The sequence below is a fragment of the Ambystoma mexicanum genome, chromosome 5p, assembly GCF_040938575.1.
Source record: "Ambystoma mexicanum isolate Mex_15411 chromosome 5p, UKY_AmexF1_1, whole genome shotgun sequence".
Taxonomy (NCBI): Eukaryota; Metazoa; Chordata; class Amphibia; order Caudata; family Ambystomatidae; genus Ambystoma; species Ambystoma mexicanum.
The window spans coordinates 784,759,107-784,787,033 of NC_090930.1; the positions used below are offsets into that span (position 1 = coordinate 784,759,107).

General features: G+C 45.9%; 1 protein-coding gene across 4 annotated transcripts in view; it reads right to left on the minus strand.

Annotated features, from left to right (window-relative positions):
* Positions 1-27,927, minus strand: part of TRANK1 (tetratricopeptide repeat and ankyrin repeat containing 1) — a 2,632,183-nt gene that overhangs the window by 2,005,341 nt on the left and 598,915 nt on the right. For all 4 annotated transcript variants that reach the window (XM_069613200.1, XM_069613201.1, XM_069613199.1 and 1 more), the window contains one exon: positions 25,922-26,048. In XM_069613200.1, coding sequence (XP_069469301.1) covers positions 25,922-26,048 — 127 coding nt within the window. The remainder of the gene's footprint in view (positions 1-25,921; positions 26,049-27,927) is intronic.

The window sequence follows — 27,927 nt, forward strand, 5'->3', positions numbered from 1 at the left end:
TTTGGATGATGTTTTCACCAATTTAGCTGGATAACCTTTGTTGCATATTTTTTTGGACAATACGGCCGCACTACTGCAGTAGTCCTGTTGTAAGCTACTATTCCTTTTTAGTCTTAAAAATTGTCCGAAAGGTAAGTTTGTTTTGATGTGATTAGCATGATGACTTGAGAAATGTAACAAGGCATTTTTGTCCGTCTTTTTGTTGTATGGTTTCACCTTTAAATTCCCTTCATGGTGGAAAATAGTAATGTCTAGGAAATTAATTTCCTGAGTATTTATTTCTTTGGTAAAGTTTAAAAAAGGGTTTTGCACATTTAGCCATTCCACAAATGACTGGGCCTCGACATCTGAGCCTTCCCATATTATGAAAATATCATCAATGTATCTTAGCCATTTGACTAGATGTTTTTTGAAAGGATTAGTGTCGGGGTAGATGACCAGTTTTTCAAAGTATTCTACATAGAGGTTGGCCAAATTTGGAGCCATGGCTGCACCCATGGCCGTGCCCTCAATTTGTTCGTAGAAAATTCCTTGAAATTGAAAGAAGTTTCTAGTCAGTGCCACTTCAGCACACCACATTATAAAAGCACTGCTAACTGGATGACCATCTTCTCTGTCTCTCAAAATTTCTTCGACTACTTGAAGAGTAGCTCTTTGTGGAATAACCGTGTACAAAGATTGTATGTCGAGGCTAATCAATAGAAAGTTGTTACAATTGTAGGGCAAATTCTCAATTTTATTGATGGCATCTGAGGTATCCCTCAGGTAACTACTCATTTTCAATACAAAGGGCCTCAAATAAAAGTCCACAAATTTCGACAGAGGTTCTAGTATGGAATTTACCCCTGATACAATAGGTCTACCTGGAGTGTTAATAAGACTTTTGTGTACTTTAGGAAGGATGTAAAACACAGGCACACGTCCTTGCTTTCTCGTAAGGTATTCGTATTCTTGCTTACTGATCATCTTGGCCTCATAAGCACTACATACCTTAGTTTCAATCATGGCCATCAGGGTGATGGATGGATCATGAGGTATGGGGCGATAGCTTCTGACATCATTGAGTAACCGTAAACATTCCCCAACATAATCCTTTGTCGGCTTGTCTCACAATGACATTTTCTGTTCTAGCCAGTTTGAGAATCCGTGCCCTTTGGATATTGCCAAAGTTAGAATGATTGGGTATACCACGTTGTTCCAATTTAAGAACTTCTTTGAGAACCTGTTTCTCAAAAACCTGGGATTCAGACGTATGACTGTGAGAAGGGGCACAGAATGTTAAATATTTTACGCAAATGAAGCATACACATGAGGATTTGAGAAGGGTAATTTTGAAGAAAGTGGTAGGTAAGAACACATTTGAAACAGACAGGAAATTGTTATTGCTTGAACAGAAAATGATTTTTAAATGTCAAAGCCACATTTTGGGTCTCAATGAAGAAATTGAGTGGCAACATACACACGAGTAAACTCCTTCTACGAGACAATCATTATGGTCATAAATTTGATGTGATGTGATGTGTTGTACCACTGTCGTGCAGGATAAAGATCTGGTTGTTGTCTATAATCCAACATGCAATTCAACGCCACTGTGGGCGCCTACTTTTGTATGTTCCATTTCTTTTGTACTTGGGAAAAGAGGTAGTGTGATTGTGATAGATACTCTGCAATCTGGCCTCTTTATAATTATTATGTATTATAAGTGTTTTTCAACTACTTTTTATTTTTTGATTCGGCGTGATGAATGTACCCGGTTGAGGTTATTTCTAAATTGGTCATATCGGGCCAGGTTTGCAGGTCTGCGCGGTGCCCCCCTTCAACTAGACGGTATTTAAGCCCCTTGTCTTCATTTGCATAGCACTCGCCGTGTTGCCATTAGCAATAGCCGTAGGTTGTGAACTCATTAGTCCTTTCTTTGTGTTCCTATTTTATGACATCCAGAGTCCTCTTTTTATGTCGCGCTACTTACTTCCGGGTTGAACGCGAGCCTAAAAAATCCTAGTACAACACGTTGTACATTGGTACGGCATACTCGGCTGTTTTCGGAGTATATATACTCTTCGCTATGCGAGTTAAAGGTATGTTTCTAAGGGATATTGAGTCTTATGTGATACAAATGTGATGAGCGGTCTGTACCGGGGCGTTTTTTGATACCTTTTTATATAATTGAGCACAGCGACACAGAGTTTCATTTATATAGAGGCTATTCCGTCTCGTCCTCCATACAGGTCCTGAATTGTGGATACTTTAATACAGCTATTTTCGATCCATTCCTAAGAGGAACAGGATAGATATTGACTTGGCGCATATTGGAAAAGGAGCTATGATGTATTATTTTTACCACGGGGGATGCACCATACGACACACTAGAGATCTTGGTGTCTTAAATTTACCATTTTATGGTGGTGTCAGACACAGGCGAAACCAACAGAGTTGGGCATATGTCAGCTACGGAATATTATCACGGTGTGGTGATGGTATACTTTGAGCTGTTTGGAGACATACTGGTGTGTGCCTTGGTTAAAGGTGAAATTTTTTTTGTGTTTGACTGTGACGAATTGTATGTGTTGTTTGGTTTGCAGCTTTTAAGTTGGCCCTCAGCTACTAGGAGATATTGAATAATCAGGACTCGACTTTGGAGTCAACGGCCAAATTGTGGTGTTGCTACACCTGCGCTACTGGTACCAATTTAAGAGGTATGTAGCTTGTTATTGGGGACAGGTTGAGTGCAATCATGTCCTAATTCTATCAGTGCTTTGTGATTTATTGCACAAACTGCACTGATGTATGGAATTTGTTCCAGAATATATCTGACTGGTGTATATGGGTGGTGACTTCCCCTTTTGTTTGTTTCCTGGTTTAGGAAACTTGTGAGAACCCACATCTGTGACCTTAGATTGCATGGTGGAAACTTAGAAATTGTAATATTCCCCTGAAGAAAGTTCATGCATTTGAGCAACCAAGAACTGAAACATGTCGGGAGCTATTTGTATCTGAGTCATCACACTCAGTTTTTGGAAAATTGTTAAATCCATTTATTGTCTGTTTGTGTAATTTTTTATCGTTTTATGTGGCTATATGAATGTGTAATTTGTAATTTGTATTGTTGTTTATTACCATGCTGTGTGAGGTTGAGTCTGACTCATACCGAACACTTTTATAAGTGTTTTTATACTTTTGAATTAATGATGAAATAATGATTAAAATCTAAAAAACTTTTTTATAATAGAAACAACAAGTACCGGGTCTATTTTTTCAGGACTGAAGGTACCATTAATGTGGGATACACACCTACACATATGCACTAGATCAGTAAAATTTTATATGGTGTAATGATCTCCTTTACATAACAACACAGCAAAGGTTGCACACCATGTGCTTATCGACCCACGTGTATTTCTTATTACAAGAGGGGCAGAATTTAAATGGAGTACGCTCCATATTGGGGGCAGGCAGCTGGACGAACCAGGGAAGGGGTTGGAAAATGCATGGTTTTATGACTACTCCCCCACTCTCCCTACTGTTAGGCCGAGGCCGAAAGGGCCTTCCAAGGCCAAGCCCGAAAAGGCCTTCCAAGGCCGCCTGTCACCATCGAAATCTCCGTCCGACGGTCCGTCTCGTAGTCTTCACCGCATCGAGGAACGGCGTTGGTAAAGGACTGAAAGATATACTATCTTATACTTTTTATAAAGTTCAATGGCGTAAGCCGAAATTGCAACTCTGCTTCTATGCGACCACTCACAATGGTGGAAAAAAACAATCTGAGGGACCTACACGCGGGAGGGATCATGGGTACAGTGGACGTCAATATAGGGATAGTATTACTGGCACTCCCTATTCGACATCCATTTTCGAGTTTCGAAAACAACAACTGTAATACTCCGCAACTTCCACTAGATGTTGGCCTATGCATAGCATGTGATCTAAGCAGATTACACAAGCATCAGAAAGACATATACAACTCAGAGCAGAACTATAGCAGAGTTACATGAAGTCACGGACCTCATAATAAGGGACGAAGGAAAACAGATTTTGCAGCAGTGTCCAGGGCTGGTGCTGACAGCCAAGATCAGAGATGAGCAGAACATTCCTGGTTGCAGGGACATGGAGCCACCTGCCAAATAGCAGAATAAATCCTCACTAATTGCAGACCAAAAATCTCAGTTTTGCGGTCCTAACCCACATGATCTGGCCGAACCTGAATAATAGCCATTTACCTGTTCAAGGCATACAATAAAGCAGTATTGCATAGCAATTTGCTATGCAATTCTGTCGGTTTGCTAATCAAGTGCGCTGTTGTGTAGCAAAGTTAGCTATTTAAGTTGCCCTCTTCAATAAAGCATGGCTCACCCTGCATTCCTCTCTTGCCCATGGTCCTCTCCTTCACCCTCTAGTGCAGCAGTAATCATCCTCTTAATCATCCCCTCAACTCTTAAGTGCAAAAGGCATGTGTGGGAGTGCTAGGCAAGCGTTTCTTTTTATTTTTTAAATAATTGCAAACCAGAAGTAATCAGGATAATCCTTTTATTAAGCTTTCTATATCCTGTCTGGCAAAGACCGTATGTGTCAACTTTATATATTTTTAAAAGACAGTAATGCAATTCAATTCCTAATATGCAAGTTGTTACATAATGCATAATTACAGTATTGATACTGCAAAACACTGCATCTCCATGCTTTACAGTAAAGTTTAGGTTTGTGTATCTAAATGTCATAGTGTCAACGATATTTCATTTTGTTGGGGAACATGCATCATATTGACGAGTGAACTCTTGAAAATGAACGTGATCATAAGATCAAATTCTTTTAACGTCAAACCAAGTTCTGTAATCTGCAGGTTGCATACATCTTGCAACTGGTGCTCAACCCATGAACAAACCCATACTCATTGACATTCTATATTATCACCCTGTTGCTTTATTCCAGGTACCCTGAAAAGTGAGATGACCACACACTACAATATTCCACCTAGTTTGCCCTGTTCTCTGCCTGCTACTGAATCTACTCTGCTTAGTCTTTCTTTCCTCTTACATAATCAATACACAAAGCAAACTAGATGCTTACACAAAGTAGTGATCAATAGTTCCATCCATTCTGTACATCTACTAATTTACTGCAATACCAAACACTGTAGTTGGCCTCCAGAGCCTGCTTTACTTTGTGATTATGATAATTACAAACTGCAGGAGACAGCAGGCCAAACTGTTTTCAGAGCCTTTTTATCATATCTATTTGTGTCTCTTCATGCAGCTAAACTTACTTTTTACAGACTCATCTATGGCTCACAAAGTCTTTCCACCCACTCACATAGTGGAATAGATTTTATGTAGGGCGAGTAGAGTTTACAAGAGATGTTTGAAACACAATTTGCAGTAAATGTCAAATAAAAGTTTCACCCTGCATGGCTGGCCTCTGTGTGGCAGCAGTGTGGCAAACGTAAACGGGGTAAGTAGTGACATGCGCCATTTTACAGAAACCACATTTATAATTTGTTGTCCTCCGTTGCTATGGGTCTTAGGTTGAATAGGTAAACTAAGTTACCCGACCTGCAGGTCTAGCTGAAGTTTAAAGAATTTGCAAGGCCTGAAACCTCTCAATAATGTCTTATTTTAGCGGTATGCAAAATTACTGCATTGCTGCTAATTTCATGTCTAGGTACAAATACCTTCTGGTGACATTAACATTATTAGTACAAAATTGCTAATCAAATGGGTCTGTTTGCTAATCAATAAACATGTAATTAGCAAAAACTGCTAATCAATTTTTGAAATCTAATTTATGCCTTGCTGTGGTTGGAAGAGTAGCAGTTCCCAGCGAAGCAGATAAGAACTGATACATGTATTTTACAACGGTGCAACCTGCAGGCACTCTCTAAGGCAAGGTGGTTATGCCAGTAGCAACAATGGGGACACATGTCTTTCTGTCTTTCTCAACACCTTGAGAAGGTACACTGAGCGCAGAGAACAGAGCTGGGTCCTAGGCCCAAGGAGACCTGCTCCATCCAATCAAGGAACACAAATCTAGGGGTGGATGGCAAATGGCAAGGGCCAATAGTAATCCTGCGACCCTGCAACAATGTAATAGATTGTTTTTGGGGAAGGCTCAGGCAAAGCTACCTGAAATGTAAGGAACAGTCAGCTAATCTCTATAGATGCTGTCTATAGGCACTACCAGCCCCAGCCACCCAATAGTGTAAGCACTTAGGTTTTTGGGGAAGAGCTCCAACTTGTGACGACACACACCAACAAAAGCCCCCGACACTGGCTAAAGAGCTGTGATTGCTGGAGAATTATTTCCTGTATGATGCCTGTCTGTTATGAAAAATAAAGGGCAGTTTTAACTTGCCCTTGGATGAGTTCTCCGTCTTTACAGGGGGAGGGTTTGTTGGGCCCTGGGTGCTCTGCTGAGCGGCGATTGTGTAGCACGAACCCATGTCCCCTGGAATACCTCTACACTGTGCTGGCTTCGTCTTTTCCTGCACTGGGGTTTATCAAGCAACCGCATTTTTGTTTTCCCGTTATTTATTGGCAGGTCATTTTCTGCCACATATTCTTCTAATTTCCTTACTGATCTTTGCAATCCGATTGCTGTCTGCATTATTAAGACGAGATCATCTGCATATAGCAGGTAACTAACCTTGGTGTTTCCTATTATGGGTGGAACGTTTTTGACTCCGATAGGTTATCACCAATATGCGACATGAAGAGGTTGAACAACGCGGGCGACAGCTGGTGATCCTGTTTCAACCCTCTGTGTCGGAATTGCCTCTGAGAATAATCCCTCCCTGTTCAGCCTAACCCTCATCATGGACCAAGTGTGGAGTGCCTGCAGTTGTTCCCTCAGGTCGTCTAGTCAATTCCACTTGGAGAGTTTGCCCCTAATCTGGACCTACTTACGCTATTGAACGCTGCTACGATCTACAAAGGCAACATATTTCTTCACCTTACCTTCCAGCACTCATCCCTTTGACAAGGGCATGGGAGTGTTTTGCTCACGCAGGGTGTGTTCTGCGAAAGCAGGACGTGTGGCAAAGAGCTTACAATTCCCGAGCCCAAAGCACTGGACTGTAATTGAGGGGACCCGCTGGAAGCGTACTGGAAGGACACTTTAAGGTGAGAGTGGTAAAAGCTGCAGTGTTTGTCTGCTCTGAAACCTAGCTCATGGGTATCATTAAAATCCATCCATGGAGGAGTCTGAGCACCCTCATACTGCACCACACTCCATACCTCTTCAATGTACTCTGGTTTTCCCCCAGCCAATTACGCCTGTTCAAGCTGAGCCCAAATCCAAACGCAGGATCCTAGTTGTGATGAGGAAACGGAGGAAATCGCTCATCTCGACAGGGTGGGGCGTTTTACACTGATACAGATATTGTCCCTGCAGAAGACTGACACAGATATTGTCCCTGCAGAAGAAGTACACAGCCCTTTCAAACTCGTGGGGGAGGCATATTCCCTGAGAAAGGAAAACCATCAGCTTTTGGGCTTCAACCAAGATTCTTTGGGGTCTGCGGGGGGTACAAGAGACCAGCATGGTGGAGAGACATTTAGCATTTTGGGTGGGCCGACTGTTGTGTATCCTGAAGAAAACTCTACAGTCAAAAAACATAATGAACTGGCCACAAACTAAGGGCTGCTGACCTCCACAGAAAATCTGGACTGCTCTGAAAACAGCCAAGCCAAAGTCATTGGTAGTGGAAATGGTTTCCTGTCCCCAATTTTGGTTGAGATTCCCCTGTACCACAATTCCTCTGTCGCCCTCCCCACCCCATACCAAAACTGTCGAACCATGGGGCAGAGCAACGACCAGCATCAGTGGCAGAAGATACAGGAGCAGCTTCTGAAGCAAGCTGTTTGCCCCTTGCGTCGCCGGGAGGTTTAGGGGCGGGGATGGGGGAAAGTTTGTCACACAAGCCTACTCATGTGCACATCCACACGGCATTGATCAATGATGAGCAACCAGTCCAGCAGAATGTGCCCAGGGAAGCCTCTAAAGCCCACATCTGCAACACTGTGCCCATTGTGCGGGTTCATAGTTTAAGGTTCTAATACAAAAAGGATTGAATGCAATACTTTCTAAAAAGGATCTAAAAAAGCATCTAAAAAAAAAAAAAAAAAGATTCGAATGCCCTTTTTTTTTTTTTTGGGGTGGGGGGTCCCCTGCCCAAACTCCCGTTTTTGGGGGAAATACCACACATTTTTCCTATACGAAACCAAAAAAATAAATACATTGAAAAAAGGCATTCAAACATTTTTTTTCGATCCTTTTGTTTCTAACACATTGCATTTTGAAACTTTGTATTCGTAACTTTGACTGGACACCCATTGTCCGAGCAGACCGGGACATAAGCATAGCAGGAACCTAAAACCGTAGCATGACGGAAAATAGAGCATGCAGACATTGCCCAGAGGAAGCATGCCAAGCCGCTACGATCATGGGGGGACGAGGAGGGATACAGTATTTCTTCATGGGGTACCTAAACTGCCCTCTAATAAGCGAGAATCAAAGGATGCCCCTTTGAATAAATGCTTGCATTGGCTGTGCACTGCATGGGGCTGTGCGTTTGTGACTAGGAAATCCATAGCAAGCTGCTTTAGAGTGTGCATTGAGGGTCACAATCATTGGGACTCTGTAAAACTGGAATTTTGGGATCAAAGAGCGGCTAGGCGTATTTTGGGCAGAATTGGGTTATGGCCCGTCTGCAATTAGCACATTTGTAATAAGTGCCCAGCCCCAATTTAGAACTGCTGGCTTACTTGAGAATATCATACCCAATCCTGTCTTATCTGGGGGAAACCCTTCACACTTGGGGACAAGGCTATTTCGGAATCAATGTAGCTTAAGGCCAGAGGTGTCTTGAATTGTGATACAATAACAAAACAGGGGATCTTTTTCAACCGGAACTAATGTGCCCTACTGCGACCAGCGGGTCTTACGCTATTTTTCTTTTCCTTATTTCTTTGTCATGATGTACTGTTAAAATGTATTAATTGTATTGCTGTGTTATGATGCGCTTTGATGGCCCGACGGCCGAATAAAGTTATTTGACTGACCGAGAATAGATAGCACTGCAATGTTGGGACTAGAACCGAGACCCTGAACAAATCCAGTCTGGAATCTATCCTATCAATTCACCCTTAGCAACCGCAAAGTCAATAGAGATGGCGAAATGGAGCCAAAAAACTTTCAGATAACATCAAGGCGGGCAATAGGGTGATTATTTCTTGGGTCATCCCTATTGCCCTTCTTGAATATCGGGATCACTGTTGTCTGTCTTGAGGAAGCTGAGAAGTCTCTCTGCCTATCTATCTGTTTAAATAAGATCCATCAGGGCTCTCCTTAGCTCCCAGCTTTTTACCACCACTAGTCAATCATAGGAGTGGCGAAGAACGGGCCTAATAACATCAGAGACAATTTTAGTGGGCATAAAACTCTGCAAAAAAGGGGTGTAGTCAATGTATTCGCAAAAGTCCATTAATTTCTCCTTGATCATCTTGCCTGCAAATTGGGTAACAAAAGACTTCATGTTTTTCACTGGCATTTTGAGCCTGCAGCCTCCATTACCGACATCTACAGCTGTACCCATCCGAACCCAGTTTTTCTTCTCAGTTCCCCACCAGAACAAGTTTATGACTGCATGATCGCTAAATTCAGTATATCTCACCACTAAGGGATTCTGCAACAGCTTACTGGATACAAAAAAGCAATCTAGTGTAGCAGTTTGGACGCTGCGTGATCAAGTATGGTTTAACAGAGAATCCCCGGCAACGTGACCATTCAAAAGGTGGATATCTCATGTCAATCGCAAGGTTCCAGGACAGTCCTCTTTTCTGACGAGGACAAATGCTGTAAGTGGTCCCTGAATACTTCCCCATGCAGTTCAGATCTCCACGTATTATGACAGTTCTCATCTCTGTATCACTCATGACTATGTTGAGTTGCTGTGAGATGTTGGCGATAAAATCCTTGTTGTCTTCTGCTGTTGGATTCCAATAAAGATTCATAATGATCAAATGTTCAAGTTACACTTGAGCGAAGTGACCTTTAGGCGTATTGTAGCTCTACCATTAGTATATAAGGGCTGGGATTGGTCATTAAGCCGGATTAGGCCTATGCCGTTACGGACGGCCACGAGAAGGCCCAATTTTGGTCTTCCACTTAAGCCATTAATGGCAGGGTTAAAAAAAAATGAAAATCCATCAAGCTTATATTATGACACAACCAAGTGTCTTGAAGGCAGATCAAATCATAAGCCCCTAGGTTCATGTCCCCTTTTATAAAGAGGTAAGCATGGCCCGGGGTGTTCCAAGTGGCCAATGAAAAGTTCCGGCTGTCCGTTAATTAGGAAGCTTGCCCGCCAAGGCTGCCGGCAGCCATGCCCAGTAAGCCTTCTCTTCGAACGCTTGGTAAGAGTCCTCTGTGAGCTCAACCTTCTTCATGGTGTTCACCCCGTTTGGATCCTATAGTTATGGTAAATGATTGTTTATGAGTGAGCACCTTTCCTCCTACATTGGGTGGCTATCCACCACCGACATAGCCACTGCCTGGGCAATTGAGGAGGGGGGGGAGCCTTTTACTGAGCACCTTACAGCTACTTTGCCCCACCTGGCCAACATTTTGGAGGGCATTAATTTCCTTATATCTGTAATTAACTTGAGGTTTAACCTCCTCTTTTTGGTGATCTTCTACAGGGGTAAGGTCAAATCCCAGAAGCCTAAGGCTTGTACTTGCATCCATAAGTGAGTATTTTACAATAGGCGAGTGGATATGAAAATACACAGCGTCCATACAAACTTCATCTATGATCTTAATTATTGCCAGATCCTCCATACAGATTTGTCTTAAATTGGGTATACAGTGTAGGAGAGCCAAAACATTGCCCCTGTTTTGAGTCCTATTTAACAGTTCCCGGGTAAAGGCTATTTTGTTGGCAGGTGGGTTACCATCTTTCTAGGGTAGGTCAAACTCCCGTAAGGACGCCAAAACCACATGGATGCTATCCCGATTCAGTCTTTTCAATGCGTCTGCCCTTTTTTCTTCTAGGATCTGAAATTGGTGGTCTTGGCTGAGCAAGTTTTAGTTTGACTCGTTTACTAAAAGAAGTTAGGCCTCCTGATCTTGAGTTGGAAATTATAGGCGTAAGGAACCACTCACAGTCATTGTCCTTAATTGAGTAAACAGATAATTCGAGCTAAGAGGTTAGAGCCTCTAGTTTCTCTTGGTGCTCCACCATTTTGGTCAATTCCGTCCTTAGAGGGGCCACCTTTGTTCTATGTTTTCTTGGTGATCTTGCTGGTCTTAGCCGGACTTGAGCCAGTCTTCGCCCTTGGGGTGGATAAATGTCTAAGAAAATGTGCTCAAGTCATTAAATCTAGCCAGTAAGTGCGGTCTTTGGTTCTTAGGTTTTGGCACTTGTGATGTTCTGCCCATGCTTTTCCTCATTCTATTGGCGAAGATCGGATATGCTTTCGAGGGACTTGGGGCTGGCCCAAGAGCAAGAGACTTGGTGCCAGAATTATCGATAAGCTCTTTGATTTCAATAGCCTCCCCATTAGCAGGAGCCAGTGGTTCGCTGGTAAGGTCCCTTGATGACGTGGCCAAGCTTGTGGTCTCAATGGCATCTCGGATTTGTGAGCCCTCGCAAACCTCCTTGCCTAAAGGCACTATGAGGCAATCCTGTGTTACGGGTGCTAGCGCAGAAATTAGATTCACTTTTTTTTCTCAAGACAGAACTGGCAGAGGGCATCATAGGACCATGGTCTGTATGATTTGTTTCTGTATGCTTCAAGATCTGATGGTCCATCTCCTTTCTGGCCATAATAAAACCCTCCACAAACAACAACTTCGAGTGCAGCATGGCTAATAAGGCAGCCCGGTCCTTCATCGTATCATTGATAGATTCATATAGTTTCAAGAAAGGTGATAAAGCAATGGTTAGCATTGACATAACATTCAACGCTTCCACCATTGTAAGTCCTTCTCGAGGAGAGATACCTTTTCCTCTTTCTCATCCCCCTCCTAGACTGTGCTTCGGTGGAGGAATACGAGTAGGCCCCAGAAGAATCCAGGACCAGCGTGCTCACTCCTCAGCCTCCTCTTCCTCTCCTACTACATCATCCGGTCTTGGGGGTTCAGTAAGCTTGCTACAGTTGTTCAAGGATTTTTTCCAGCTGCCCCTGACCGGATGGAATAGGGACTAAGTTAGCCTCCCTCCCACCTACTGGAGCCTGGGGTGGGATAAATCTTGTGATTACAAGGGTCACCAACTTGAGCATTTTATCATTTTTGGCGATATCCATTTTCAAAGATGATTGCAAGAATCGGGCATTAAACTTTGCCCCGGAAAAACCTTCATTACTCAGAGTGCTGGTACAATGTGGTGGATGTTACCTCCTTACCCCTTCTGCTGGGATGTTTTCCTCTGAGCCTTCTTGTGGGAGCCAAATTACGGTCTCAATCGTCAGAAAGTTCTGTAGTTGATTTATTGTTTTATGGGGATGAAGAATAGCTCAAGGTCAACATGTTAGTCTTAGAAGCAAGACAACGCAGTGCAACACAGGTCTGAATCCCGATCCCGTACTTAGAAACCAATCGTTGGTATTAAGCGTGTTATAAAAGAACAATTATAATTATAATTTAGAGAATGGATTTACACAGCATGTGTCATCGGAATTCTCTCCTTGTAAGATAATGGTCGGTGCTGGTCCCGAGGCCTCCTCTGGCCCTACAGAGCCCTCGGCCACCTACAACAGTTCGGCATCAGTAATTTCAGCCAGACAATTTTGTTTAAGGTTTCCATGATTTTCTGCTTTTGTTAGTTTCTTCATAAATGACGTAATTTTCCCACTCGTTTTTGGGTCTGTTCTCGAGTAGTTTTTTATAGCGGCAGGCTTCGCCGCTTACAAGTTAGGAGGATGAGGTTGAAAGCTGGGCCCGAGTCCTATTGTTGTCAAAGGTTGCAGAAACCCATGGCCGCTTCCCTCCAGGCACGGGGCGTCTCATTTTGCATTGACGTGCAACCTCCTACAGTGGCGCTGTCTTTTAAGCCTGCTCCTTCGAACGCTGAGACAGAGCCAAAAGTGGTGGTAAAGAACCTCCGACCCAGCTGCTCCCGCCCATCAGAGCTCTTTCCACCTGGCGTGGGGGTCCAATCTGGGAGCCATGGGACGATCACCCACGCCAATCTCCTTCGAGTTCCCGCTCGCGGGGGCAACACAGGTTGCAGTTTTTGAGGGGGAGGTGGGTTCCCACTGGCCCCCCTACCTCGCTTATACGCATTAGGGGTTCATGTGTCGTTCCAAATCGCACGTCCGCGATCATGCTGGCAAAAGGTCAGGGCCCCCGATGCATTCCTCCGTCCCTCCCTCCCTCAGTGATCCTCGTGCTTTCATTCTTTAGGGCAGCACTCAGTAAGCCTCCTGCATCGGGTTTGAACAGGAGAGGGGGCAAGTCATTCCCAATGGCGCGAGTCATCATACCAAGTTTAAAGTCAAGCACAGGGGTAGGGCTCGTCGTCACGGCTTCCGATGGCAGTCTTCCCCTGCTTGGGCCGAAGCATAGAACCAGCAGACGGGCATGTGCTGCAGCACGCCTTACACGCCTGCTTCTGATGTTACCCCCCTCATTCATCTTCACTGGGATGCAGGTGTCGGAGAACAGGCTCGGTCCTACAATTCGACGACTTCCAGTGGACTGGCGAGTAACTGGACATGCGCGGCGGAGCTCTGCGCCTCCAAAGGGGTTTTGAAAGATTTCTTAAAGGAGTATTCCACTCCAGCAATTCCGCCACAATAAGGCAGCAGAAACATTATGAGCAGTTTGCCAATTAAAATCATCATGATTAGTAAACAAACCCATTTGATTAGCAATATTGTACTAATATTTTTAATGTCACCAGAAGTTGTTTGTACTCAAGACAGAAAATAAACAACAATACAGCAGTTTTGTGTCCGCTGAAGTAAGACATTATTGAGAAGAGTAAGTCCTTGCAAATTCTTTAAAATTCCAATAGACCTGCGGGTTGAGTATCTCAGTTTTCCTATTTTACCTAAGCGAAATGCACTCTACCCATGGCAACGGATGACAACAAACGTAAATGCGATTTCTGTAAAATGGTGCACGTCACAGTGAAACATTTATTTGACATTTACTGCAAACAAAGTTAAATAAACATTTCAACCATCCACTGAAAATGGTACGCGCTCATCAGAATATATACTCGACTAAGTGAGTCGCAGAAAAGACTTGCAGGCCCTGGATGAGTGTCTGTAAAATGTAAAAAGTTAGCTGCATGAATGGACATAAATAAATAGATCTGATAAAGGCTCTGTAAATAGTTTGGCCAGTTCTCTCCCGCAGGAGCGGATATATAATGCAATCACAGTCAGAGAGCATAGCGAGCTCTGGAGGCTAACAGTATATGGTATTGCAGTAAATCTATAGATGTAAAGACTGGATGGAACTATTGATCGTTACTTTGCGTTAAGATTTAGTTAGCTTTGTGTATTCATTATGTAAGAAGAAACAAGTAAGACACTAAGCAGAGTGGATGGCGTAGCAGGCAGAGAACTTGGCAAACTAGGTGGAATATTGTAGTTTGTGGCCATCTCACATTCAGGGTAGCTAGTATAAAGCAACATGGTGATAAGATAGAATGTCGATGAGTATGGGATGAGCTCATGGATTGAGCACCAGTTGTACAGATGTATGCAGCCAGCAGGTCACAGAACCAGGTATGCCATCCAAAGCATTTGGCTGTGTGATCATGTATATTTTCAAAATTCACTCAGCAATACGATGCATCTTCTCCAACAAAATGAAGTATTGTTGACACTATGAGATTTAGATACACTAACCTAAGCTTTACTGTAAAGCATGGAGGCAATGCAATGTTTTACAGTAGCAATATTGTAATTATGCAACTTGATATTTAAGGAATGGAATTGCATGGCTGCCTTTAAAAAAAAAAAAAGTTGCACATACTTGTCTTTGCCAGACAGGACATAGTTGGCTTCATCATCATAAACCTTATTCGGCACTGATCTACGTGATACGACCGCGGCTGATTTTCCCATGGCCGAAAAGTTTGCATGAGAAATGTGCGAACCACCAAAAGTTTGCACATTTCCCATGCGAACACACGTACACAACCCCTACATACCCATACCCCCACGACACCCCCACCCACAACATAAACATACCCTACTTACCTTTTTCTTCACGCTGAGTGCCTGCGGCGCCAGTTCCCTTTCACTTCTAAAGTATAGTGAGCAGGGTGTTGTGGGGGACACCGCCGCAGCCTTGTTAATACTTACCTACAATGCTACCACCAAAGGTTCGAACTTTTGGTTTTCAAACCTTTGGTGGTAGCAATTTTAGGACTTTTTGTACATGCAACCGTTTGGATACGGTCAAATCGTACAATGCCATTCGGCACAAGCTATAAAAGTACAACACATTCAAAACATTATACCTAAATATCGTAATAAAATAGTATACCTTTTTTTAAGCTAACCAATAATTTCCAATTACTTCTGGTTTGCAATAATTAATGTTCTATGTTTTAACAGAAAATATTAATTTTATGTTTAGGATTTTTTCAATTAATGATTATAGGTTGTCCTATGTAGAAGGTTATGTTATGTTACATATTTTTTTGTTTTTATTGGTATTTCAACTTTCCAACAGTAACAATAACAGTCCCCTTGCCCCCTCCCCTAACCTCCTGGGTCCCCCCTCTCCACCCTAGGATCGCCAAACCAAGAGTTTTATGAGGGAAAAGTCCAATGTACCTCAAGCTATTACTCAAAGGATGTCCAATAGTCTCAGTTTCTGGAGGCACCATTGTTCCCGATAGTCTTTATGCAGAAAATTTAAGACCAGGTCCTATTCCACTCTAAACTTAATATAGTCCCCATGGACCGAATAGGTTGGCCACTGTAGAGCGACGAAGTGTCAGATTTTGGTTGTCCAGTCCTTCTCACTGGGTATCGAGGGTTGCCTTCATGTTTGTGCTATTAATGAGAGCGCTAGTATCATATAGGCCTTCCTTTGTGGCTTCGTAAGCGAGGGATCCAGCACATCACCCAAGCCCAACATAGCCCCTCCAATGTCCTTCATCACCTGGGGACCAAAGAAACCCCTCATTTCTTTGACTACCACCTCCCAGAAGGGCTTCAGAACGGGGCACTGCCAAAAGATATGGATCCAGTTGCCTGTTTTGTTGCACCCCCGCCAACACCCCTGGGTTACCTTGGGGAATATTTTGTGTAACCTTTCAGGCGTTAGGTGCCATTGCACCATAATTCTTGTCCACATTTCTCAGATTTTCATGCTTCTCATAAGCTTCGGGATTCGTTGCCACACTTTCCACCACTGTTCTTCGGACAACGGAAGGGATAGCATGTCCACCCATTTTTTCATATAGGGCCACTGGGGCAGGATCGACTGTTTCATAAATATCCTATATAGATTGCTAACCACTTGCCTATCCTCAGAGTTTGTAAGGAGATACTTTTCTAGGGGGGTAAAATCCGTGGCTGCCGCTTTCTTCATGTCGTGGGACGATAGCCAATGCCGCAGCTGAATGTACTGAAACCGGTCTTCCTCCCTCAACCCCATAGTGTCATTGCACTCTTTGGAAAGATGTCACCTACTGCCCCTCCATCATGCCCCTTGCTCGAGTAGCGTCCGCCTCCTCCCACCTAACCAAGGCCCCTTTTTTAAGCCCAGGGGTAAACTGGGGATTTTGGATAAGCGAGATAAACGGAGATGGAAAAGAAGAAATCCTCCCATCCTCGACCATAGTGTCCCACATATCCCCCACAGGGCTGTTAAGCCGCTCCTGTACATATTGGGTGGCCCATCTACTTTAGGCTGCCAAAGCACCTCCTCCGGGGGGGGGCCCAACCATCACCCTGTCCATCCTATGCCATATAGAATTAGGGTTACCTGCAAACCATTCTCCGATTACCCTCAGTTGGGCAGCCCTGTAGTACATTTTGAAATTGGGTACTCCCATTCCTAAGGCCTCCACTGGAGTAGTCATCACCTCCCACGACACCCTCAGTGTTTTCCCTTGCCAAATATAATTACGCAGCAGCCTATCAAGATAATTAAAGAAGCTACCGGGAATCGCAACAGGGAGAGCCTGGAAATAATAAGAGTTCCCTGGGGAGGACCATCATCTTAACAACACTGATGTGACCTGCCCATGATAGACTGAGGTGCCTCCTCTCTGCTAACCAAGTTTTGATTGTCCCCAGAAGATGGGGTAATTAGCCTGGAATAGGCCCTTTAAAGATGGTGTCAGGGAGACCCCCAAATACCTAAGGGGGCCCTTTGCCCTAGCGAATTGCCCCGTCTCTAGCGGGAGGTCGGACGCGTCCCCCAGGAGCTGCAAAACTTCCAATTTCTGGATGTTGATTTTTAACCCTGCTACACTGCCGAATTCCTCAAGTAGGGCTGTAAACCCTTTGAGGGAGTTCTCCCACTAATAGGTCATCAGCGAACGCCATTACCCTATGGTCTTCCCCTCCAGAAGTGATGCCCCTTATACCCTTTTCCAGTCTTATTTTAGCTAAGAAAGGTTCCAAAAATAAGGCATAGAAGTCTGGAGACATGGGGCAATCCCGTTTAGTTCCCCTGCTCATCTCCATCAGCTGGGATAGGGACCATTTGATGGCTAGCCTAATTTTCGGGGACCTGTAGTTGGCTTTGACTAGAAAGAGAAAGACCGGGCCGAATCCCATCTCTTCCATTGTTGCTAACAAGAAAGACCATTCGACCTGGTCAAAGGGCTTTTCGGTGTCCAGAGGCAGTACCCCCGCCTTCAGGCCCATTTGGTTGGTTTTCCCAATAATGTGGGAGTTGCGCCTAGTGTTATCAAACGTTTGCCTCCCTTTGACAAACCCCACATGGTCCGGGTGCACTAGCTCCAGAATTATGTCCTCCAGCCTCTTAGTTAGAACCTTAGTGAACAGTTTAGCATCAAGATTTATTAGTGCTGTGGGGCGGTAGGAGCTACACAGGGTAGGATTTTTATTGGGCTTATGGAAGAGGACCACTTTGGCCTCTTCCATTGTTTGAGATATAGAGCCAGTGTCGAGGAAGGTGTTCAACAGGGATGTCAGCTGTGGGGTAAGAACCCCCTGGAATGTCTTGTCAAATGTGGCAGGGTACCCATCTGGCCCACAGGCATTGCCGAGGGGCAGCGATTTAATTGCCGCTCTCACCTCGTCCTCTGTAAGACATGCATTGCTTACCGTAAAAGCATTTCTGATGCATATTGTCCAACATCCAGTGGTAACCGCAGACTATTGCATCTGGAGGTGGGTCGTGAGAAGGAACAGTAGTGAAAAGATGTCTTAATACTGCTTGTCCCACCTGAGAATCAGACCTAGAATGAGTGTCTAGGAAACAGTGTTTTGCAAAAGTATGTACAGAACTCAGGTTGCCGCTTTGCAAATGGGACTCTAGGGCAACATTTGCAATGAATGCTATGGAAGTCCCAGTACCTCGAGTAGAATGTGCACTAGGCTTGAAGGGCAGTTCTCTCTTAGCAAGAGTGTAGCAGAGTGTGATGCATTTGACCATCCACCTAGAGATAGTTGATTTGGGGACAGCGTCCCCCTCTCTACCCGCTGCCACGGAAATGAAAAACTGTTTGTTTCTCTAAGTGGTTGCGTTCTTTCCAGGTAAAACATGACTGCCCTGCGTACATCTATTGTGTGCAGGCTTCTTTCTGCCATGTTATAGGGGTTCTGGAAGAAGGTTGGCAGTTCTATGGACTGGATCACGTGGAACTTAGAAATATATTAAGGCACAAATTTAGGAGTGCGCAGAACCACCTTATCTCTGTGAACTGTAAAAAAAAAGGGTCTAAAACTGAAAGGGCCTGCAGTTCACTGACTCTTCTGATGGAAGTGATGACTATTAAGAAGGTGGTCTTGTAGGCAAGATCCTTAAGACTTGCTTTATGCATGGGCTCGAAAGGAGACCCCGTATGTCTAGTTAACAACACATTTAGGTCCCATCCGGGAGCCGGGTTGGAAACAGGGGTGAATTCTTTTAACCCTTCCACAACACCACCTTCTGCTGTGACGTAGTGTAGGCTGAAAGAACAGCTAAGTGAACCTTTAGGGAGTTAAAAACCAGGCCTGAGCCTACTAAGTGGGTCAGGTATAATACAATGTGGGTAGGTGAGCAATCAACAGGATTGATGCTCTTGGAATTGCACCAGATGACAAAGCGCTTCCGCTTACTGGAGTAGCAATATCGGGTGTTAGGTTTCCTTGCCTCTCAAAGCATGTCCATGCATCTCTGAGGGAGTTGGAGGTGCCCAAACTCGGACCTCAGGAGCCAGGCCGCTAAGTTCAGAGCTTGCGGGCACGGGTTAAGTGTTTCTCCGCTGTCCTGAGATAACATGGTGAATGGGCAAGGAAGTTTCACTGGGGGGGAGAGAGAGACATCTCCATCAGATGAGCGAACCAAGGTTGGCGGGCCTATATGGGGGCCACCAATATCATGGTGACTGGATCCTGGTGCATCTTGTGCACAATCTTGTTGAGTAGGGTAGTCGGAGGGAAGCGTAAACAAATTTCCCTGACCATGTGATCCATTGACCGTTCTCCTTGGACTGGTTCTGGGGGTACCTGGAGGCGTAATCTTGGCATTGAGCGATCTCCACAGTTGCGAACAAGTCGATCTCTGGGAAGCCCCATTCTGCGAAAACGTTGGAGACGATGTCTTCGTGTAATCGCCATTCATACTCCATGGGTAATGGGAAATCTCTGCTGAGTACGTCTGCCAGAAGATTGAGTTCCCCTGGAACATGTGGTGACAACAGGAACATGTGTCTGAGAGCACACTTCCAAATGTTCTGGGACAGTTTGGACAGCCCTGGAGAGTGGGTGCCCCCTTGTTTGTTCAGATAGTACATGGCCGTGGTGCTATCTGTAAGCATCAGGACCGTCTTTCCCTGCAGCTGTGTCTGAAAGGCTTTCAGAGCTTTGAATACTGCAGACAGCACCAACAGATTTATATAGTTGGATGCTACTCCTGGGGACCAAACCCTGTGCGCCGTCTGCTGAAGCAGGTGAGGATCCCCCCCAATCCCGTGAGAGATGCGTCTGTCATGAGAGTGGCTTCTACTGCAGGGGTGGTGAAGGACTTTCCCTTCAAGAGGTTTTCCCTTGACCACCACTGCAAAGAGAGAACGAGGGCTAGCGAGACAACCACTAGATCGCTCCACTGTCCGCTGGCCTGACACCACTGGCTGTTGAGCCACTCTTGCATTGGATGCATGCGCAACCACGCGTGAGGAACTAAGTAAATGCAGGACGCCATCATACCTAACAGTCGCATAGCATTACATACCGTCACCTCCCGACTGGCTACATATTGAGGGATTTGAAATGTTTTGGACCCTCTTGTTGGAGGGGAAGACGAGGCCGCCCTTTGTTCGAATTAGAGCCCCAGGAACTGCTTGACCTGACTGGGGTCTAGGCTGGATTTCTTCTCGTTGATGGAGAAACCCAGGTGAATAAGAGTTCTATCATCTTTTGAGTATTTGATAGGCATGTTCCGTAGGAATCCCTTGTTATGAACCAGTCGTCGAGGTAAAGATAAACTGGTATGGATAGCCTGCGCAGGTGAGCTGCTGCCACTGCCAGTACCTTTGTAAATACCCTTGGTGCTAAGGCAATGCCGAATGGTATTACCTTGAACTGGTAGTGTTTGTCCTCTATCATGAATATGAGGTATTGCCTGTGCGCTGGCAACATTGGAATATGGAAGTATGCATCTTTCATGTCCAATGTTGCCATGTAGTCCCATTGTTTGAGCAGGGAAATTACTTCCTGCAGAGTGACCATACCAAACTTTTGAGGTTTGACAAATTTGTTTGCTGGGCGCAAGTCTAGTACAGGGCGCATGCTGAGATCCTTTTCAGGAAGAAGGAAGTACACTGAATAAATACCCTTGTTTACCTGTAGAAGAGGGACGACTTCTATGGTGCCCTTTTCCTGCAAGATCTCAACCTCTTTTAGCAGGATGCACAGGTGTTCCGGTGTAAGGCGTCTTGATCGTGGAGGTCTGAATTGGGGGATCCAGCTGAATTCTATGCAGTACCCGTGGGCGACGGGCTTGAGTACCCACTGGTCGGTTATTCCCTCCCATACTTGAACAAATGATGCCTGACCGGGGAGGCATGGGAGGGGCCCCGGATCTGCTGGTCATTTCTGACTGGAGTTAACAACACATTTAGGTCCCATCCGGGGTGGAGCCTCTAGGGGTGGAATTCCGGCCCCTTCCCTTTCCACGTGTTTGACCTCTTGGGGGACACAGGGTGGGGTAGCTAGTTCCCTGAGGCGAGGACCAGTTATTTCCAGAGCCATATTGGTTGTGAGGGGAGCGAGACTGGTCTCGAAAGGAACGTCGAGAACCACTCCCTCTTCGTTGGGAAGGCATTTGGGAGATTTGATCCAGGGTCTTGAGGGTGTCGTGTTCCTTCTTAGCTGTTTCAAACGCCTCATCAACGGCTTTTCGAAATAAGTTGGTCTCCTCCACCGGCTTATTTATCAATGAAGCTTGAGTTTCTGGTTTGAATCCAGAGCTTCGAAACCAGGCATGCCTCTTTAGAAGGGTACCTTGTGCTAAGGTCCTGCCAGCTGTTTCTGCGGCATCCAAAGTATTTTTGATAATACTGTGATTAACCTGTTTGCCCTCAGCTACAATGGAAAGCAGGCAAGCCTGCAGCGGTTCAGGGACTTCTTGAAGGTCCTCTTGTAACATGTTCCATTGTACGTATGAATAGCTAGCCACCAATGTGCTGTTAGCTATGTGAATGGAGAACGCTGTGGAAATTGTGACTCTCTTCCCAGCGTGTCTAATCTCTTGCACTCTTTGTGAGGGGGCGATTCCCCTGTGGACAGGAGGACCCCAGCCCTTTTCCTGGTTGTAGTTAATCTGGAGTAGCATGCCCCCTGATATAGAGGGGATCAGAATGGGAAGGGCGAAACAGTTTTTCAACTGCTAGGATTGACAGCCCTTGTTAGGGCGGGTGTCAATAACTAAGGAGCCAAGCTTTTTTTGACTGAATTTAACAATGGAATAGCCAGGCTGGCAGGTGGCTTTTCTTTTAAGATGTCCTCAACAAAATCAGCCTCTGGTACAGCTTCCTGATTACCAATCTGGAAATGTTCCACTGTCCTCCTTAAGAGAGCGTTAAACGCCTTCTGGTCGTCAACTGGGGGAGGCCTGTCGTATAGGTGTGGTAGGGGGGGAATCCATGCAAAGGGCGTCAGGTTCCGGTGTTGAAGTAGGTGATGTCCAAGGCTGAAGGTCGACTGGCCGGTCATGGTCGTCCTCCCACCCCTCTGTGGGGTCAATGGGATCACACACAGGATCCCCAAAGGGGTATTCATCTTGAATGAATTGGTCTATAGGATCTCATCTTCAGTGAGGTCATAAGTTTCTGCTTTATGAGAGGAATCGAAGGTCTTTTGACAATTTGCCATAGGAATAAAAAGGGTTCTCCTCTCGAGGCCTTTTGGGTGTTAACTTTTCATACACCCCTCAAACGACTCCCTGGTCCATAATGATGAACCAGAGGGTTGGAAAAGGCTCTTCTAGCTGACCCTCCTCACTAGAACGTCGAGATTTTGCATCTAATGTCAAAGAAAGTGGCACAGGGCTCTCTGAAAAGTCCTTCCGTTATGGGTAACCCTTGAGGTTACCCATAACTTTAATTTCCTGTGTAGTTAGCATGTAACTGCGATCACCCCCCTTTTTCCCCCACGCCCCTCTCCCTTTTCCCCATCCGGACAGATTCAGCACCTCCTCCCCTTGACGTCTCCTCGGGCTGCCGAATCTCCTTCCATCTCCAGAGATTAACTAAGCAGGAAGGGTGCCTCTGCCACCCTCCCCCGTTTCTGAGACAATACCATCCTCCCCACCTCCCTGGTGAACCTCCCCATTCGCGGTAGACTGTGTACCTCTCTACGTGGGAGCGTAGTTCATACGCTAACCAAGCTGGTCAGGTTGCCTTTTTTTAGGTTGGTTAGGTTTTAGGGCCCCGTAAAGTATTCCGCCTTGAGTTGCGACCCCCAACTTTCCTCCACTCCGCCGGCCTCGTCACCCGGCCTATACCTTTCGCTTTGCCACCCTGCCCTGCATTAGTGTCCTCCACCCCTTCAATCTTCAAGATCCTGAGACCCTCCTCCAATGTGGAGATGCAGCGTTGTTGATCTTCCTACCTAAAGACCAACCCGAAGGGATAGGACCACCTGTAACTTGTCTGAGCATCTCGGAGGGCTTTTGTGACCTTCCCCATACGCCTCCTTTTTGCGAGCGTGGCTTTGGCGAGGTCTTGGAACAATTCGATGGTGCAACCATTCACCTTTATTGGTGGCGCTTTCCTTGGCAGCTGTAGGATTCTTTCTTTTTGGTCATAGCGTTGCAGGGCCATCACCAACTCCCTGGGCATAGACCCTGGTTCTTCCCCTGGGGGTCCAACCCGATGAATTCTATCGATTAGGACTCCCCATGCTTCTTCAAGGTCCAAAGATTCCTTGAAGACCAACTGGATTGTTTCCTGCAGCTCAGTGTCCCGGACACTCTCGGGTAACCCTTTCGCCCTAATGTTCGAGCGCCTCGAGCGGTTCTCTAAATCCTTGGCTTGGAGCTCAAGGTTGTGCGTTGCCACCGCCAGTTGTTCCGCGAGTGCATCAATTTTCTTGGTGTCTTCAGACAGTTCCTGCATCAGGTCCTCGTTCGTGGCCACTCTGCCCCCCAGTTCCGCGACTTCGTTCTCGGCTTCTTCCACTGATTGGGCAGATTTGGCTGAGTTGGTTCTGCAGGGAGGCAGTCATCTGATCTCTGAAGGTTTTTAAGCATTATTGGAGTATCTCACTTGTGATCTGTTGACCTGGTGGTATCGGGGGGCGGGGGAGGGTGACAACTTGGGCATCTGGTTTTCCATCTCTTTCAGCCCCGCCTCTCCAGGGCCGTCCCCCTCTCTCTTCCACATGCCAGGCTGCTCCCCTCTTGCTTCTTCGCATCCTTGGAGCCTGCTGTGCATTCCATAGGCTCCTTGGGCCTGTTATGCGACATTTCTTGGTGACCCTGGCCACTGGTAGGGTGGCTCCGGCTCCAAGCGCTCCGAGCGACCCGGTTAGTGGAAGGCTCAGGTCTCCCACTTCTCCACACACTTCAGGGGGTGAACCACTAGAAGGAGTCCCTCCAGCACGTCGAATGCCCACATCTGCCGGGCATGCCTGCTCGTTCAGCTGACTCAGAATGACCCACCTGGGTCCTCGAAGGTGTCAGAAGCTTCACTCGCTGGGGGTCTATGGACCTGTGCTTGGGCGCTTGTCTATGCCACTCCTGTCAGCTGGTCAGAGGTGCATTCATTACACTGTGCTCTCCTTGGGTGCCTCACTCCACTGGCAGCGCTGACTGCTATCCTGTTGTCCCCTTAATTTCACCGCCCCGGGGCACCACACGTCCCTTAGTCCAGGCAAAAGGGGGTATAGCTCCCGCAGTGTCGTCCCACGTTTTTATTGTGCAGCTTCCACTGGCCCCCAGGGCGCTTCTTCCTACCATCGTGTTGGTCCCCTTTGCACAACTAACTACGCCTGATTGATGACCCTTAAAGTCTGTTACAGCGGGCCCCACGGCCGGCGTGGGGGTTGGTGGTTTGGGAACCCTTTCTCAGCACTACGCGCTTTGCGGGTCCTGGGATCCGCTCGGCCTGGTTAAACCACCCGCTGCCCCCTCTCCTCACCCCACAGCAATGTGGTCGTCCCGCCAGGGGGCCCTGTTCTGCTGCAGCAATCCGATGTTATGGGTGGGGGGGTGGCACCTCGCAGCCAGCCCCCCAGACCCTTCGACGGTGGCCACCTCGGTCTTCAGAAATTCTAGTGTTGACAAGGGCTCCAGCCCTGTGCCGCTCAGCTGGGTGGTGCGCCAGGAGGGAGGTATGCCGATGCCGCTCTCCACCTTTCGTGCTGACCTTCAATCCGTGTTCCCCCGGGTGGCTCTCCCCGTTCTGCGAGGGGGCCCAAGGACTCCCAGGGCCGATTTCTGGTGGCTGGCGTCCAGGGTGTTTGCCCCGCTTCTCTAATGGCTCCTGTGCCCCGCTTCTCTAATGGCACTTGTCGGCAATCCGGCTTTTCCACTCGTTTCGGCACCCTTTTACGCAGCTTTCGCCCTGTGTAGAGCGTTTAGATTGCTGCTTTTTGCTCCTTTCTCCGGTCGCCGAGGGGGTGGGGGGGGCGCAGCCCTCACTGGAAGTGCAGTGACGGCGACCATCATGGAAATCGTTTAAATTACATTCTATTATAGATTCATGTACGTTTTATGGATTTTATGTAATTGTTTTGATAGATGTGTAAAGTATTTTACTAAATCACCTTAAATATTATAATAACGTCTGGTTTGCAATTAGACAAATACAAAATAAATCTTGCCTTGCACTCCTGCACAGGCCTTTCGCCCTCAAGAGTGGAGGAGATGATTATCACTACACTCTCTCCCCCATTAGCCCCTCAGAGAGCCCTGAGGGCAAGAAAGGAATGCAGGGCAAGCTGTGCTTTCATTAAACAGGGTAACTTAAATAGCTAGCTTTGCTACACGAGTGTTGATTTAATTAGCAAAACTACACAATTGCATAGCAAATTGCCATGCAACACTGCTTATTATTTGCCTTGCATTCAGAAGCCCCATAAAAAAAGCGGAGATGAGCGGCTGGATGTTTTTTTGGACCCCTTCATATAATACCATGCAAGGTGCCAAGATCTATATCAGTATCTCCGACATGTTTGTCAAAAAAACACAGCATTCAAGTGCACCATTACTTTTGTTGCCTAAACAATGAGTTGATAATACTTGCAGTGATATTAGCAACATCCATAAACAGTACCTTGATATAGGTGGGGTCATGAGCAACACTCTCCTGAGCTGAGCTTAAGGCCTCCATCCATTTTTCAAGGTTGTAGAAAGCATTTGATCGGTTGCAGAAGAGCACTGCCAAATCTCTACGGGAATCCCTGAAAATGAAACAAAAAACAAGTTTTACAACAAAAGACAGCAAAGGGAAAAATCTATTATGCTACCACAAAAAACAATGCAACGGTAACAAGAGATTAAAAAGAATCCCAAATATTACCATGCGGGTATAATGATGGGTAACTAGTAGGGGAGGTCAAGGAACACTGAACTGTGTGAGATGACCCCTGGAGGCAGTACAATGAGGATTCCTATGCCCGACTTTCCCTACCTGTTGAGACAGGCATGGGACCCATACCCTTTGCCCAACGCCATGACCACTGGGTGAATGCTGAAATCTTCAACAAGACACACTACAACGGCATTCGAGATAGCAAGAGCACGAACAAGAAGCTAGCAACCCCACTTGTGTGAAAGAAGAATCACTTGCCAGGGTTACAGGTTCATAGGAGCACTGGGGACCTTGCGAGCATCACATGCAGATAAACGGGAGATGGAGGTGCAGGGAAGAGTACATGTGACAACAGTTCCAATTAAAGCCCTCCTCCCAGAACCTGACAGCAACTTTAGTAATTATAAAACACTTTGAGGATGAGAACACGAAACCTATGAGGGGGAAGAAGAAGAAATAGCTTAACATGTTGTGGAACAGCAGGTCAAGGGTCAATCAAAAATCAAGAACAATCCAACCGTTTAGACAGTAAAATCGAGTATGGGGAAAGAGAGAGGGTAAATGAGTTGTGGCAGCAGTACAGAGATGTAGCAGCAAGTGGAAGAGAGGTGGTTTGAGCAGGGTGGCAGAGATCACTGGGTGCTAGAACTCACTATCTGAGAAAAACCAGCCAGCATGAGTAATACGTTGCCGCTAGCTGCTGGTGGCTGTAGCCCAGACTCTGGGCAAGAGACCATTAAGGAGAACATTACCATTAGCCTACTGGTACAATTCGGCGAATGCCAGGAAGAGAGGTACCGTTGACAGCCAGTTAGAGGCTATACCCCTGGCAGGCACAAGAGAGCCAGAAAAGCAGAGATGAAGAGGAACTGCAGCGTTTAGTGGGCTCAAGTCCCAAAGGGTGACCTTTAGCTGGTGCTTGAGAAGAACTGTCTGAAAACTATCAGAGTAGGTGTTAGGGAGGCTGGGGACATTCATGCTGTTATTAGTCTTGGCTATTCCCTGAGGCAAAGAGGATGTGCTTGCTGGTAGGAATGTGAAAAGAGCATTTTTGAGGGCCAGGAAACGCTACCTGAAGAGACCCAGAAAGGAGAGCAGGAAGCGATGCAGAAGACATTAGGGTCCTATTGAGACTAGAAACATTAGGAATAGTGATTTGCCTTTTTTTGTTTTGAGGTGCTCCTTGTTTTATTTAATTGTATTTATATTCCACCTCCTCCCACTTCATTTATTTTGCCTGAATGTAATGCTGATTTCGTTATACTAGCTTGTGTCACCGATAGCCTAAAGAACACGCCAACACCCAGAGATGGTCCAAGAATTTTATAATTAAAACCTTTGGCAGGGCGATAAATGCCCTCCTTCGCTCTCTCATGTATAAGAAGCAGTTACCTCCCTAACTAGGTGACCCTTGTCCCCAAAGTTAGTTTATAAAAGCAGGCGTCTTCAACCTTTGGCTCCCCAGATGTTTTGGGCTATAATTTTAATCAGCCGTAGCCAGTATAGTCAATGGGGAGGGATCATGGGAGTTGTAGTCCAAACCATCCGGAGAGCTACAGCTTGCAGACCCTGTTCTAGAGCTTATTGACCCCTACCATGTAAATGTGCCTTCCAGGCAGGGCAATCATCTTATTTGTCTCATCTCCCTATAGTACATCTTAGTCTGGCCCTACACTACTGTCAGGGTTAGGTTCCAAGTAGTTTCAAGGTTGTGTCTTTCAGACACTCTAGCACCACTGTCTTCTTTC